Raw genomic sequence first — 16,680 nt, forward strand, 5'->3', positions numbered from 1 at the left:
AGTAAAGCTCCCTCTACACTGTCCCCATCAAACACTCCCAGGACAGGTACAGCACAGGGTTAGATACAGAATCAAGTTCCAACAACACAAGAGTCATGAGCTAATTTGTCTTGCTCCTCATGCTGCAGCAGATTAAATGCCATCCCCCAATTCTGAACAAATCTATTCCTGTATTTCCCAGAACTCTGCTCGAATCCCTCCAATCAGATTTTTGCCCCTGCCACAGTACCAAAACGACTTATCAAAGTCACAAATGACGTCCTATGTGACTATGATAAAAGTTACCTTTCCCTCCTTGTCCTTCTCGACCTGTCTTCAGCCTTTGATATGGTTGACCACACCCTCCTCCAATGTCTCTCCACTGTTGTCTAGCTGGTTGGGACTGCTCTCACCTGGTTCCATTCTTATCTATTGAATCATAGCCAGAGGATCACTTGCAATGGTTTTCTTCCTACTCCCACACCGGGGGTGGGGGGTGAAATTTGCAGGGGGACTATCCTTCCTATTTCTTATCTACATGCTGCCGCTTGACATCATCATCCAAAAGCAATGTTTCTACATTGCATTTGTTTCTACATATACACCCAAGACACCCTGCTCTACCTCACCACTCTCAACTCCTCCACTTGTTAAATTCTCAGACTGTTTATTGGACATCTAGTACTGGATGAGCAGAAATTTTCTTCAATATTGGGAAGACCGAAGCCATTGTTTTCAATTCCCACTCCAAACTGTTCACTAACTACCGACTCCATCTCCTCTCCCAGGTAAGTGAGATTAAGCCTGTTTGCGATCTTGGTGTCACGTTTGATCCGAGATGAGCTACTCATTTTTTTGCACTAAGACCATCTTTTTCCATCTTTAACATCGCCTGACTACATCCTTGCCTTCAGTTTACCAACTGCTGAAACCCTCATTTGTGCCTTTAATGCCTCAAGAAATAGAAACAGGAGTCGGACATTCAGTCCCTCTAGCCGGCTCCTCCATTCAATAAGATCATGGCTGATCTTGGCCATATCTCCACTTTCCTGCCTGTCTTCCACAACCCTCAATTCCAAAAATCTGTCTAACTCCTCCTTGAATATATTCAATGACTGCTTGGTCACTTCTCTCTGTGGAACAAAATTCCAAATACTAACAACCCTCATAAGAAATTCCTCCCCATCTCCTTAAATGGGTGACCCCTTATTTTGTAAATTGTGCCCCCAGTTCTAGCTTCCCCAAAGGGAAAACATCCTCTCAGCATCTACCCTGCCAAGCCCCCTCAGAATCTTCTGTTTCAATAAGATTACCTCTCATTCTTCTAAACTCCAATGCGCATCAGCCCAACCTGCTCAACCTTTCCTCATAAGACAACTCCCTTCATTCCCAGGAATCGGCCTAGTGAACTTCTCTGAACTTCCCAGCAAGTATATCCCTCTTTAAGTTAGGAGATAAAAACTACAGAGTACTCTAGGTGTTCTCTCATCAATGTCCTGTACAGTTGGAGCAAGAATTCTCTACTTTTATACTCCATTTCCTTTGCAATAAAGGCCAACATTCCATTGACCTTGCTAATTACTCCTATCTGCATACTAACTTTTTGTGATTCAGGTTCAAAGACACCTAGATCCCTATGTACTGTAACATTCTGTAGTCTCTCTACATTTAAATAATATTTCACTTTGTAATTCTTCCTGCCAAAATGAACCTCACATTTTACTCCATTTTTTTGCCCACCCATAACGCATGTGTATCCCTTTGCATCCTCCTCACAACTTACTTTCCTACCTATTGTTGTATCAGTAGAAAATCTGGCTACAATACAGTTGGTCCTTTCATCCAAGTCATTAACAGAGATCATAGAGATCCCAGCACTGATCCCTGCAGCACTCCACTAGTTAGTTTGCCAACCTGAAATGATCTATTTATCCTGACTGTTTCCTGTTATATTAGCACGGATTAGAGGATTGGCTATCACTCCAACTTGTCCAGCGACCTTTTATGTGGCACCTTATTAAATGTCTTGGAAATCCAAATACACATCATTAACTGATTCCCCTTTATCCACTCTGCTTGTTACATCCTCAAAGAACACTTTGTTTCTTTCAGAAAACCATATTGACTCTGATTTTCTAAATGGCCTGCTACTATCTCCTTAATAATGGATTCCAGCATTTTCCCAATGACAGATATTAGGCTAACTAGCCTAGAGTTTCCTGCTTTCTGCCTCTCCCCAACCACTAGGATTATTCCAGAGTCGAGTACATTTTTGAAGATTACAACCAATGCATCCAACTATCGTGGCAGCCACTTCTTTTAAGACCCTAGGATGCAGGCCATCAGATTCAGGGGACTTGTCAGCTTTAGTCACATTGGTTTTCCAAGTACATTTTTTTCTAGTGATCATGATTGTTTCAAATTCCTCCCTTTTACCTCTTGGATTTTCTACTATTCTTGGGATGCATTTTGTGTTTTTACTGTGAAGACAAATACAAAGTTGGAATGGTCCAACATACTCCGGGCTCATGAGTCCACAAGCAGGATATTTTAACTGCTCCATCACTGGTGGTCACATCTTCAGCTGCCCAGACTCCAAGCTCTGGAATTGTCTCCCTACATCTCTCCACCTCTCTACCCTGGTTTCATCCTATGAGAGACTTCTTAAAACCTACTTCTTTGGCCAAGTTTTTGGCTGTCTGACCTGATATCTCCTTATGTGCCTCGCTGTTATACTTAATTTTATAATGCTCCTGCGAAGTCCCTTGGGCTGTTTGAATGTGTTAAAGGCACTTTATAAAATGATGTTGTTGCTTATCTGTCCACTAAGCCGAAGAGAAAAAAGACTGCGCCTATTATTTTGGCTGAGTTCATCAATGCTTCGTCACTGAATCACACCCTGCCCACAGCAGGTAAATTCTGCAACATCACACGCAAATCTTGGCTCCTCTCACAAAAAGGCTTTTATTGAAGAACTAAAATAAGTTGCAAAATGCAAAGTACAAAAGCATCAGCTTGGTGGTTCATTCAACATACATAACTATTTCATCTCAGTAATACTGATAAAGTACTGAGCCCTCAATTAACTGTTTCTTAGACTTATAGCGGACAGGATGAAGATAAGACTTATTCACTCCCAGGGACAGCCTGCCTTAATCCTGTCTGCTAGTTATTAGCTAACAAAGCCACCCACTTCGTGCAAGATAAAGTAAATGTTGGACATCAACCCACTGGCACAAGCCTGTCTCCAGGCTATACGGGTGCCATGTACAACAGTAGCCAAGCCTGGCAACAGCTACAGGTTATGTTACAATTTTGAAAGAAAGAGCTGCAGCAGCGTCTTAAATACCAATGCAGTTCTTTCAGAGCTGGCAGTGGCTGATTCAGATTCCACTAATGCAGGGGAGCAGAGTGCGGGGTTCCTTAGGGCAAGCACATGTATTCAGCTCTCCGATTTGGAAGAACGGGGTACAGTGACCTCCTCTCCTCGGGTTAGTTTATCAGATAGAAGAAAATCAGCTGGCAAATGAGGTTAAGGGGAATTACTGTTACAGCATGACGGTTTAACGAGTGTTATGTGGAAGTCGAGCAGATTCAGGACACTCATTACAAGGAAATAGACTGTGCCTGTGGCCCTCAGCAAATTTGTTTTTCTTGCCCAGAGGTCTCTCAATCTTCTGGTTTTAGAATAAGAAATGATGAAGGCCAACAAAAGCAGCCAGGATGCCCAGTCGGAAGGAGTTTGCATCTGTTCTGGGGGTCCCACCTGTCTTGGAGTTGCAGAGGTCCCAGTTACAGCAGACGAAGCTGATGTCCGCACCCTTACTGAACTCTGCCTGCACTGCCCTGATGTGACATCGCAGATCAGTCCAACAGCGGCGGAACAGCTGGTTTGTTGCTGAAAACAAAATGAGATAGATTAGTAAAGTATCTAAATAAATCTGTCAACAAGCAGTAATCAGGGACATGAGAGGGAGAGCTGCAACATGCAGACTTGGCAAAGGGTACAGAGGCTGTGCTCGAGGAAATAGGCCCACGGGGGCCAGGATCAAGAGGGCCCATGGAGTGAAGGGTCACGGGGGCTAAGTTCAGGGGGTGAGGGGTCACGGAAGCCAAGTTCAGGGGAGAGAGAGGGGGTGGGGGGAAAGGGAAGGAGGGGTCAGGTTTGTGAACACTAACCTGTAGCTTTCCTGTGAAACATTATAGAATTCCTTGTGAAAGATTAGTACACTGTGAAGCCAAGAGTAGCAGGAAGATCTGGGATGCCAGATTTGAGGGCAGTGGAAATGTTTTATGAAACAATGCCCCTTCGAAAATAGAATGCAGAAGCAGAAAGAACCCCAGACAACAGACTGGGTGAAGCTCTGAAATTTGTTATCACAGACAAAGGCACGGCATATTATTTGTGCCAGTATTTCAACCATTTCCTAAAGAATTCGGTACCCTAAGTTTTTAACCCTGTTTCTATCCCAGTTAATATTCAGCTGGTTGAAATCCCTACCATTACTATTCAGCACTTCTCAGCAATTTTTCCTTCTATTCCTTTTATCTCACTTTGACAGTTTAGGGGCCCACTGCAGGCACTTTGCAATCTGATGCCGCAATTTTTATTTCTCAGTTGACACATCCTGAACACAAACCTGTAGCTTTCCAGGGAAATATTAATACCTTTTGAAATGTTAAGTACACTGTGATACCAAGAGTAGCAGGACATTTATGCTAATAACACAGCCTGGGCATTCAAAGCAAGATAAAAGGATTCGGAAACCAAAGCTTCCTGGGAGCACAACAAAATGTTTTATGAAACAATACCCCTTCGAAAATACAATGCAGAAGCAGAAAGCACCCCAGACAACAGACTAGGTGAAGCTCTGAAATACACACGTCTTACGGTAACATTGAGGCAGGCATCTTCTTGCGAGGAACAGTCCTTAGGGGAACACTCCGCATCGTTGTCACTATTGCATTCATAACACAAAAGAGCCGAGACTAGGTGGGAGCCAGACAGAGAAACACAAGACATTAGATGCACAGTTTAAGGTTAAACGGAGACCCCCCCCAAAGTGCAGCAGATTCATCAGTGAATGAGACTGACCCACAGTAAAGCAGAATAACTAAATGAGACTGACCCACAATGCAGCAGATTCACTCTGTAAACAAGACTGACCCACAATGCAGCAGATTCACCGTGAATGAGACTGACCCACAGTGCAGCAGATTCATTTGTGACCGAGACTGACACACAGTGCAGCAGATTCACTGTGTGAACAAGAATGACCCAGAGTGCAGCAGATTCAGTGTGTGAACGAGACTAACCCAGTGCCACAGATTCACTGTGGGTGTGATCGAGACTGACCCACAGGGTAGCAGATTCACTGTGTGATCAAGACTGACCCACAGTGCAGCAGATTCACTGTGTGAACATGACTGACTTAAAGTGTGAACAAGACTGACCCACAGTGCAGCAAGTTCACTGTGTGAACGAGGCAGACCCACTGCAGCAGATTCAGTCTAAATGAGACTGTCCCACAGTGCAGCAGATTCACTGAATGAATGAGATTGACCCACAGTACAGCAGACTCACTGTGATCGAGACTGACCCACAGTGCAGCAGATTCACTGTGATCGAGACTGACCCACAGTGCAGCAGATTCACTGTGATCGACACTGACCCACAGTGCAGCAGATTCACTGAATGAACAAGACGACCCACAGTGCAACAGATTCAGTGAGAATGAGACTGACCACCCAGTGCAGAACAATCAGTGTGAAAGAGACTGACCCACAGTGCAGCAGATTCACTGTGTGAAAGAGACTGACCCACAGTGCAGCAGATTCACTGTGTGAAAGAGACTGACCCACAGTGCAGCAGATTCACTGTGTGAACGAGACTGACCCACAGTGCAGCAGATTCACTGTGTGAACGAGATTGACCCCCAGTGCAGCAGAATCAGTGTGAAAGACTGACCCACAGTGCAGCAGATTCACTGTGTGAACGAGATTGACCCACAGTGCAGCAGATTCACTGTGTGAACGAGATTGACCCACAGTGCAGCAGATTCACTGTGATTGAGACTGACCCACAGTGCAGCAGATTCACTGAATGAACGAGACGACCCACAGTGCAGCAGATTCACTGTGTGAACGAGACGATCCACAGTGCAGCAGATTCACTGCGTGAACGAGACGACCCACGTGCAGCAGATTCACTGTGTGAACGACTGTCCCACAGTGCAGCAGATTCACTGAATGAATGAGACTGACCCACAGTACAGCAGACTCAATGTGATCGAGACTGACCCACAGTGCAGCAGACTCACTGTGTGATCGAGACTGACCCACAGTGCAGCAGATTCACTGTGAGAATGAGACTGACCCACAGTGCAGCAGATTCTGTGTGAACGAGACTGACCCACAGTGCAGCAGATTCACTGTGTGAACGAGACTGACCCACAGTGCAGCAGATACTCTGTGTAAACGAGACTGACCCACAGTGCAGCAGATTCTCTGTGTGAACGAGACCAACCCACAGTAAAGCAGATTCACTGTGTGATCGAGACTGACCCACATTGCAGCAGATTCACTATGTGAACGTGGCTGACCCACAGGGCAGCAGATTCACTGAATGAATGAGACTGACCCACAGTACAGCAGACTCACTGTGATCGAGACTGACCCACAGTGCAGCAGACTCACTGTGTGATCGAGACTGACCCACAGTGCAGCAGATTCACTGTGAGAATGAGACTGACCCACAGTGCAGCAGATTCACTGAGAATGAGACTGACCCACAGTGCAGCAGATTCACTGTGATCGAGACTGACCAACAGTGCAGCAGATTCACTAAATGAACAAGACGACCCACAGTGCATCAGATTCAGTGTAAACGAGACTGACCAACAGTGCAGCAGATTCACTGTGTGAAAGAGACTGACCCACAGTGCATCAGATTCAATGAATGAATGAATGAGACTGTCCCACAGTGCAGCAGATTCACTGAATGAATGAGACACCCACAGTACGGCAGACTCACTGTGATCAAGACTGACCCACAGTAAAGCAGACTCACTGTGTGATCGAGACTGACCCACAGTGCAGCAGATTCACTGTGTGAACGAGACTGACCCACAGTGCAGCAGATTCTGTGTGAACGAGATTGACCCACAGTGCAGCAGATTCACTGTGTGATCGAGACTGACCCACAGTGCAGCAGATTCACTATGTGAACGTGGCTGACCCACAGGGCAGCAGATTCACTGAATGAACGAGACGACCCACAGTGCAGCAGATTCACTGTGTGAACGAGACGACCCACGTGCAGCAGATTCACTGTGTGAACGAGATTGACCCACAGTGCAGCAGATTCACTGTGTGAACGAGATTGACCCACAGTGCAGCAGATTCACTGTGTGAACGAGATTGACCCACAGTGCAGCAGATTCACTGTGATTGAGACTGACCCACAGTGCAGCAGATTCACTGAATGAACGAGACGACCCACAGTGCAGCAGATTCACTGTGTGAAAGAGACGACCCACAGGGCAGCAGATTCATTTGTGACCGAGACTGACACACAGTGCAGCAGATTCACTGTGTGAACAAGAATGACCCAGAGTGCAGCAGATTCAGTGTGTGAACGAGACTAACCCAGTGCCACAGATTCACTGTGGGTGTGATCGAGACTGACCCACAGGGTAGCAGATTCACTGTGTGGTCAAGACTGACCCACAGTGCAGCAGATTCACTGTGTGAACATGACTGACTTAAAGTGTGAACAAGACTGACCCACAGTGCAGCAAGTTCACTGTCTGAACGAGGCAGACCCACTGCAGCAGATTCAGTCTAAATGAGACTGTCCCACAGTGCAGCAGATTCACTGAATGAATGAGACTGACCCACAGTAAAGCAGATTCACTGTGTGATCAAGACTGACCCACAGTGCAGCAGATTCACTATGTGAACGTGGCTGACCCACAGGGCAGCAGATTCACTGAATGACTGAGACTGACCCACAGTACAGCAGACTCACCGTGATCGAGACTGACCCACAGTGCAGCAGACTCACTGTGTGATCGAGACTGACCCACAGTGCAGCAGATTCACTGTGAGAATGAGACTGACCCACAGTGCAGCAGATTCACTGAGAATGAGACTGACCCACAGTGCAGCAGATTCACTGTGATCGAGACTGACCAACAGTGCAGCAGATTCACTAAATGAACAAGACGACCCACAGTGCATCAGATTCAGTGTAAACGAGACTGACCAACAGTGCAGCAGATTCACTGTGTGAAAGAGACTGACCCACAGTGCATCAGATTCAATGAATGAATGAATGAGACTGTCCCACAGTGCAGCAGATTCACTGAATGAATGAGACTGACCCACAGTACGGCAGACTCACTGTGATCGAGACTGACCCACAGTAAAGCAGACTCACTGTGTGATCGAGACTGACCCACAGTGCAGCAGATTCACTGTGTGAACGAGACTGACCCACAGGGCAGCAGATTCCGTGTGAACGAGATTGACCCACAGTGCAGCAGATTCACTGTGTGATCGAGACTGACCCACAGTGCAGCAGATTCACTATGTGAACGTGGCTGACCCACAGGGCAGCAGATTCACTGAATGAATGAGACTGACCCACAGTACAGCAGACTCACTGTGATCGAGACTGAACCACAGTGCAGCAGACTCACTGTGTGATCGAGACTGACCCACAGTGCAGCAGATTCACTGTGAGAATGAGACTGACCCACAGAGCAGCAGATTCACTGAGAATGAGACTGACCCACAGTGCAGCAGATTCACTGAGATCGAGACTGACCAACAGTGCAGCAGATTCACTAAATGAACAAGACGACCCACAGTGCATCAGATTCAGTGTAAACGAGACTGACCAACAGTGCAGCAGATTCACTGTGTGAAAGAGACTGACCCACAGTGCATCAGATTCAATGAATGAATGAATGAGACTGTCCCACAGTGCAGCAGATTCACTGAATGAATGAGACTGACCCACAGTACGGCAGACTCACTGTGATCGAGACAGACCCACAGTAAAGCAGACTCACTGTGTGATCGAGACTGACCCACAGTGCAGCAGATTCACTGTGTGAACGAGACTGATCCACAGTGCAGCAGATTCTGTGTGAACGAGATTGACCCACAGTGCAGCAGATTCACTGTGTGATCGAGACTGACCCACAGTGTAGCAGATTCACTATGTGAACGTGGCTGACCCACAGGGCAGCAGATTCACTGAATGAACGTGACGACCCACAGTGCAGCAGATTCACTGTGTGAACGAGACGACCCACGTGCAGCAGATTCACTGTGTGAACGACTGTCCCACAGTGCAGCAGATTCACTGTGTGAACGAGACTGACCCACAGTGCAGCAGATTCACTGTGTGAACGAGACTGACCCAAGGTGCAGCAGATTCACTGTGTGATCGAGACTGACCCACAGTGCAGCAGATTCACTATGTGAACTTGGCTGACCCACAGGGCAGCAGATTCACAGAATGAATGAGACTGACCCACAGGGCAGCAGATTCACTGTGTGATCGAGACTGACCCACAGTGCAGCAGATTCACTATGTGAACGTGGCTGACCCACAGGGCAGCAGATTCACTGAATGAATGAGACTGACCCACAGTACAGCAGACTCACTGTGATCGAGACTGACCCACAGGGTAGCAGATTCACTGTGTGATCAAGACTGACCCACAGTGCAGCAGATTCACTGTGTGAACATGACTGACTTAAAGTGTGAACAAGACTGACCCACAGTGCAGCAAGTTCACTGTGTGAACGAGGCAGACCCACTGCAGCAGATTCAGTCTAAATGAGACTGTCCCACAGTGCAGCAGATTCACTGAATGAATGAGATTGACCCACAGTACAGCAGACTCACTGTGATCAAGACTGACCCACAGTGCAGCAGATTCACTGCGATCGAGACTGACCCACAGTGCAGCAGATTCACTGTGATTGACACTGACCCACAGTGCAGCAGATTCACTGAATGAACAAGACGACCCACAGTGCAGCAGATTCAATGAGAATGAGACTGACCCCCCAGTGCAGAAGAATCAGTGTGAAAGAGACTGACCCACAGTGCAGCAGATTCACTGTGTGAAAGAGACTGACCCACAGTGCAGCAGATTCACTGTGTGAACGAGATTGACCCACAGTGCAGCAGATTCACTGTGTGAACGAGATTGACCCCCAGTGCAGCAGATTCACTGTGTGAACGAGATTGACCCACAGTGCAGCAGATTCACTGTGTGAACGAGATTGACCCACAGTGCAGCAGATTCACTGTGATTGAGACTGACCCACAGTGCAGCAGATTCACTGAATGAACGAGACGACCCACAGTGCAGCAGATTCACTGTGTGAAAGAGACGACCCACAGGGCAGCAGATTCATTTGTGACCGAGACTGACACACAGTGCAGCAGATTCACTGTGTGAACAAGAATGACCCAGAGTGCAGCAGATTCAGTGTGTGAACGAGACTAACCCAGTGCCACAGATTCACTGTGGGTGTGATCGAGACTGACCCACAGGGTAGCAGATTCACTGTGTGATCAAGACTGACCCACAGTGCAGCAGATTCACTGTGTGAACATGACTGACTTAAAGTGTGAACAAGACTGACCCACAGTGCAGCAAGTTCACTGTCTGAACGAGGCAGACCCACTGCAGCAGATTCAGTCTAAATGAGACTGTCCCACAGTGCAGCAGATTCACTGAATGAATGAGACTGACCCACAGTAAAGCAGATTCACTGTGTGATCAAGACTGACCCACAGTGCAGCAGATTCACTATGTGAACGTGGCTGACCCACAGGGCAGCAGATTCACTGAATGACTGAGACTGACCCACAGTACAGCAGACTCACCGTGATCGAGACTGACCCACAGTGCAGCAGACTCACTGTGTGATCGAGACTGACCCACAGTGCAGCAGATTCACTGTGAGAATGAGACTGACCCACAGTGCAGCAGATTCACTGAGAATGAGACTGACCCACAGTGCAGCAGATTCACTGTGATCGAGACTGACCAACAGTGCAGCAGATTCACTAAATGAACAAGACGACCCACAGTGCATCAGATTCAGTGTAAACGAGACTGACCAACAGTGCAGCAGATTCACTGTGTGAAAGAGACTGACCCACAGTGCATCAGATTCAATGAATGAATGAATGAGACTGTCCCACAGTGCAGCAGATTCACTGAATGAATGAGACTGACCCACAGTACGGCAGACTCACTGTGATCGAGACTGACCCACAGTAAAGCAGACTCACTGTGTGATCGAGACTGACCCACAGTGCAGCAGATTCACTGTGTGAACGAGACTGACCCACAGGGCAGCAGATTCCGTGTGAACGAGATTGACCCACAGTGCAGCAGATTCACTGTGTGATCGAGACTGACCCACAGTGCAGCAGATTCACTATGTGAACGTGGCTGACCCACAGGGCAGCAGATTCACTGAATGAACGAGACGACCCACAGTGCAGCAGATTCACTGTGTGAACGAGACGACCCACGTGCAGCAGATTCACTGTGTGAACGACTGTCCCACAGTGCAGCAGATTCACTGTGTGAACGAGACTGACCCACAGTGCAGCAGATTCACTGAATGAATGAGACTGACCCACAGTGCAGCAGATTCACTGTGTGAACGAGACTGACCCAAAGTGCAGCAGATTCACTGTGTGAACGAGATTGACCCACAGTGCAGCAGATTCACTGTGTGAACGAGATTGACCCACAGTGCAGCAGATTCACTGTTATTCAGACTGACCCACAGTGCAGCAGATTCACTGAATGAACGAGACGACCCACAGTGCAGCAGATTCACTGTGTGAACGAGACGACCCACAGGGCAGCAGATTCACTGAATGAATGAGACTGACCCACAGTACAGCAGACTCACTGTGATCGAGACTGACCCACAGGGTAGCAGATTCACTGTGTGATCAAGACTGACCCACAGTGCAGCAGATTCACTGTGTGAACATGACTGACTTAAAGTGTGAACAAGACTGACCCACAGTGCAGCAAGTTCACTGTGTGAACGAGGCAGACCCACTGCAGCAGATTCAGTCTAAATGAGACTGTCCCACAGTGCAGCAGATTCACTGAATGAATGAGATTGACCCACAGTACAGCAGACTCACTGTGATCGAGACTGACCCACAGTGCAGCAGATTCACTGTGATCGAGACTGACCCACAGTGCAGCAGATTCACTGTGATCGACACTGACCCACAGTGCAGCAGATTCACTGAATGAACAAGACGACCCACAGTGCAGCAGATTCAGTGAGAATGAGACTGACCCCCCAGTGCAGAAGAATCAGTGTGAAAGAGACTGACCCACAGTGCAGCAGATTCACTGTGTGAAAGAGACTGACCCACAGTGCAGCAGATTCACTGTGTGAACGAGATTGACCCACAGTGCAGCAGATTCACTGTGTGAACGAGATTGACCCCCAGTGCAGCAGATTCACTGTGTGAACGAGATTGACCCACAGTGCAGCAGATTCACTGTGTGAACGAGATTGACCCACAGTGCAGCAGATTCACTGTGATTGAGACTGACCCACAGTGGCAGCAGATTCACTGTGTGAACGAGATTGACCCACAGTGCAGCAGATTCACTGTGTGAACGAGATTGACCCACAGTGCAGCAGATTCACTGTGATTGAGACTGACCCACAGTGCAGCAGATTCACTGAATGAACGAGACGACCCACAGTGCAGCAGATTCACTGTGTGAAAGAGACGACCCACAGGGCAGCAGATTCATTTGTGACCGAGACTGACACACAGTGCAGCAGATTCACTGTGTGAACAAGAATGACCCAGAGTGCAGCAGATTCAGTGTGTGAACGAGACTAACCCAGTGCCACAGATTCACTGTGGGTGTGATCGAGACTGACCCACAGGGTAGCAGATTCACTGTGTGGTCAAGACTGACCCACAGTGCAGCAGATTCACTGTGTGAACATGACTGACTTAAAGTGTGAACAAGACTGACCCACAGTGCAGCAAGTTCACTGTCTGAACGAGGCAGACCCACTGCAGCAGATTCAGTCTAAATGAGACTGTCCCACAGTGCAGCAGATTCACTGAATGAATGAGACTGACCCACAGTAAAGCAGATTCACTGTGTGATCAAGACTGACCCACAGTGCAGCAGATTCACTATGTGAACGTGGCTGACCCACAGGGCAGCAGATTCACTGAATGACTGAGACTGACCCACAGTACAGCAGACTCACCGTGATCGAGACTGACCCACAGTGCAGCAGACTCACTGTGTGATCGAGACTGACCCACAGTGCAGCAGATTCACTGTGAGAATGAGACTGACCCACAGTGCAGCAGATTCACTGAGAATGAGACTGACCCACAGTGCAGCAGATTCACTGTGATCGAGACTGACCAACAGTGCAGCAGATTCACTAAATGAACAAGACGACCCACAGTGCATCAGATTCAGTGTAAACGAGACTGACCAACAGTGCAGCAGATTCACTGTGTGAAAGAGACTGACCCACAGTGCATCAGATTCAATGAATGAATGAATGAGACTGTCCCACAGTGCAGCAGATTCACTGAATGAATGAGACTGACCCACAGTACGGCAGACTCACTGTGATCGAGACTGACCCACAGTAAAGCAGACTCACTGTGTGATCGAGACTGACCCACAGTGCAGCAGATTCACTGTGTGAACGAGACTGACCCACAGGGCAGCAGATTCCGTGTGAACGAGATTGACCCACAGTGCAGCAGATTCACTGTGTGATCGAGACATACCCACAGTGCAGCAGATTCACTATGTGAACGTGGCTGACCCACAGGGCAGCAGATTCACTGAATGAATGAGACTGACCCACAGTACAGCAGACTCACTGTGATCGAGACTGAACCACAGTGCAGCAGACTCACTGTGTGATCGAGACTGACCCACAGTGCAGCAGATTCACTGTGAGAATGAGACTGACCCACAGAGCAGCAGATTCACTGAGAATGAGACTGACCCACAGTGCAGCAGATTCACTGAGATCGAGACTGACCAACAGTGCAGCAGATTCACTAAATGAACAAGACGACCCACAGTGCATCAGATTCAGTGTAAACGAGACTGACCAACAGTGCAGCAGATTCACTGTGTGAAAGAGACTGACCCACAGTGCATCAGATTCAATGAATGAATGAATGAGACTGTCCCACAGTGCAGCAGATTCACTGAATGAATGAGACTGACCCACAGTACGGCAGACTCACTGTGATCGAGACAGACCCACAGTAAAGCAGACTCACTGTGTGATCGAGACTGACCCACAGTGCAGCAGATTCACTGTGTGAACGAGACTGATCCACAGTGCAGCAGATTCTGTGTGAACGAGATTGACCCACAGTGCAGCAGATTCACTGTGTGATCGAGACTGACCCACAGTGTAGCAGATTCACTATGTGAACGTGGCTGACCCACAGGGCAGCAGATTCACTGAATGAACGTGACGACCCACAGTGCAGCAGATTCACTGTGTGAACGAGGCAGACCCACAGGGCAGCAGATTCACTGAATGAATGAGACTGACCCACAGTACAGCAGACTCACTGTGATCGAGACTGAACCACAGTGCAGCAGACTCACTGTGTGATCGAGACTGACCCACAGTGCAGCAGATTCACTGTGAGAATGAGACTGACCCACAGAGCAGCAGATTCACTGAGAATGAGACTGACCCACAGTGCAGCAGATTCACTGAGATCGAGACTGACCAACAGTGCAGCAGATTCACTAAATGAACAAGACGACCCACAGTGCATCAGATTCAGTGTAAACGAGACTGACCAACAGTGCAGCAGATTCACTGTGTGAAAGAGACTGACCCACAGTGCATCAGATTCAATGAATGAATGAATGAGACTGTCCCACAGTGCAGCAGATTCACTGAATGAATGAGACTGACCCACAGTACGGCAGACTCACTGTGATCGAGACAGACCCACAGTAAAGCAGACTCACTGTGTGATCGAGACTGACCCACAGTGCAGCAGATTCACTGTGTGAACGAGACTGATCCACAGTGCAGCAGATTCTGTGTGAACGAGATTGACCCACAGTGCAGCAGATTCACTGTGTGATCGAGACTGACCCACAGTGTAGCAGATTCACTATGTGAACGTGGCTGACCCACAGGGCAGCAGATTCACTGAATGAACGTGACGACCCACAGTGCAGCAGATTCACTGTGTGAACGAGGCAGACCCACTGCAGCAGATTCAGTCTAAATGAGACTGTCCCACAGTGCAGCAGATTCACTGAATGAATGAGATTGACCCACAGTACAGCAGACTCACTGTGATCGAGACTGACCCACAGTGCAGCAGATTCACTGTGATCGAGACTGACCCACAGTGCAGCAGATTCACTGTGATCGACACTGACCCACAGTGCAGCAGATTCACTGAATGAACAAGACGACCCACAGTGCAGCAGATTCAGTGAGAATGAGACTGACCCCCCAGTGCAGAAGAATCAGTGTGAAAGAGACTGACCCACAGTGCAGCAGATTCACTGTGTGAAAGAGACTGACCCACAGTGCAGCAGATTCACTGTGTGAACGAGATTGACCCACAGTGCAGCAGATTCACTGTGTGAACGAGATTGACCCCCAGTGCAGCAGATTCACTGTGTGAACGAGATTGACCCACAGTGCAGCAGATTCACTGTGTGAACGAGATTGACCCACAGTGCAGCAGATTCACTGTGATTGAGACTGACCCACAGTGCAGCAGATTCACTGAATGAACGAGACGACCCACAGTGCAGCAGATTCACTGTGTGAAAGAGACGACCCACAGGGCAGCAGATTCATTTGTGACCGAGACTGACACACAGTGCAGCAGATTCACTGTGTGAACAAGAATGACCCAGAGTGCAGCAGATTCAGTGTGTGAACGAGACTAACCCAGTGCCACAGATTCACTGTGGGTGTGATCGAGACTGACCCACAGGGTAGCAGATTCACTGTGTGGTCAAGACTGACCCACAGTGCAGCAGATTCACTGTGTGAACATGACTGACTTAAAGTGTGAACAAGACTGACCCACAGTGCAGCAAGTTCACTGTCTGAACGAGGCAGACCCACTGCAGCAGATTCAGTCTAAATGAGACTGTCCCACAGTGCAGCAGATTCACTGAATGAATGAGACTGACCCACAGTAAAGCAGATTCACTGTGTGATCAAGACTGACCCACAGTGCAGCAGATTCACTATGTGAACGTGGCTGACCCACAGGGCAGCAGATTCACTGAATGACTGAGACTGACCCACAGTACAGCAGACTCACCGTGATCGAGACTGACCCACAGTGCAGCAGACTCACTGTGTGATCGAGACTGACCCACAGTGCAGCAGATTCACTGTGAGAATGAGACTGACCCACAGTGCAGCAGATTCACTGAGAATGAGACTGACCCACAGTGCAGCAGATTCACTGTGATCGAGACTGACCAACAGTGCAGCAGATTCACTAAATGAACAAGACGACCCACAGTGCATCAGATTCAGTGTAAACGAGACTGACCAACAGTGCAGCAGATTCACTGTGTGAAAGAGACTGACCCACAGTGCATCAGATTCAATGAATGA

General features: G+C 48.1%; 1 protein-coding gene across 2 annotated transcripts in view; it reads right to left on the reverse strand.

The window, feature by feature from the left end:
* Positions 1 to 2,924: 2,924 nt before the first annotated feature.
* The window catches only part of LOC121283624 (CD59A glycoprotein-like), a 117,061-nt gene continuing 103,305 nt past the window's right edge, over positions 2,925 to 16,680 (reverse strand). Inside the window, exons 3-4 of one of the 2 annotated variants that reach the window (XM_041198400.1) lie at positions 4,864 to 4,968; positions 2,925 to 3,877 (exon numbers count right to left, since the gene is read on the reverse strand). In XM_041198400.1, coding sequence (XP_041054334.1) covers positions 3,663 to 3,877; positions 4,864 to 4,968 — 320 coding nt within the window. In that variant the 3' untranslated portion in view covers positions 2,925 to 3,662. The remainder of the gene's footprint in view (positions 3,878 to 4,863; positions 4,969 to 16,680) is intronic. The other variant, XM_041198398.1, reaches the window with a different exon arrangement.

The sequence above is a fragment of the Carcharodon carcharias genome, chromosome 10, assembly GCF_017639515.1.
Source record: "Carcharodon carcharias isolate sCarCar2 chromosome 10, sCarCar2.pri, whole genome shotgun sequence".
Taxonomy (NCBI): domain Eukaryota; kingdom Metazoa; phylum Chordata; class Chondrichthyes; order Lamniformes; family Lamnidae; genus Carcharodon; species Carcharodon carcharias.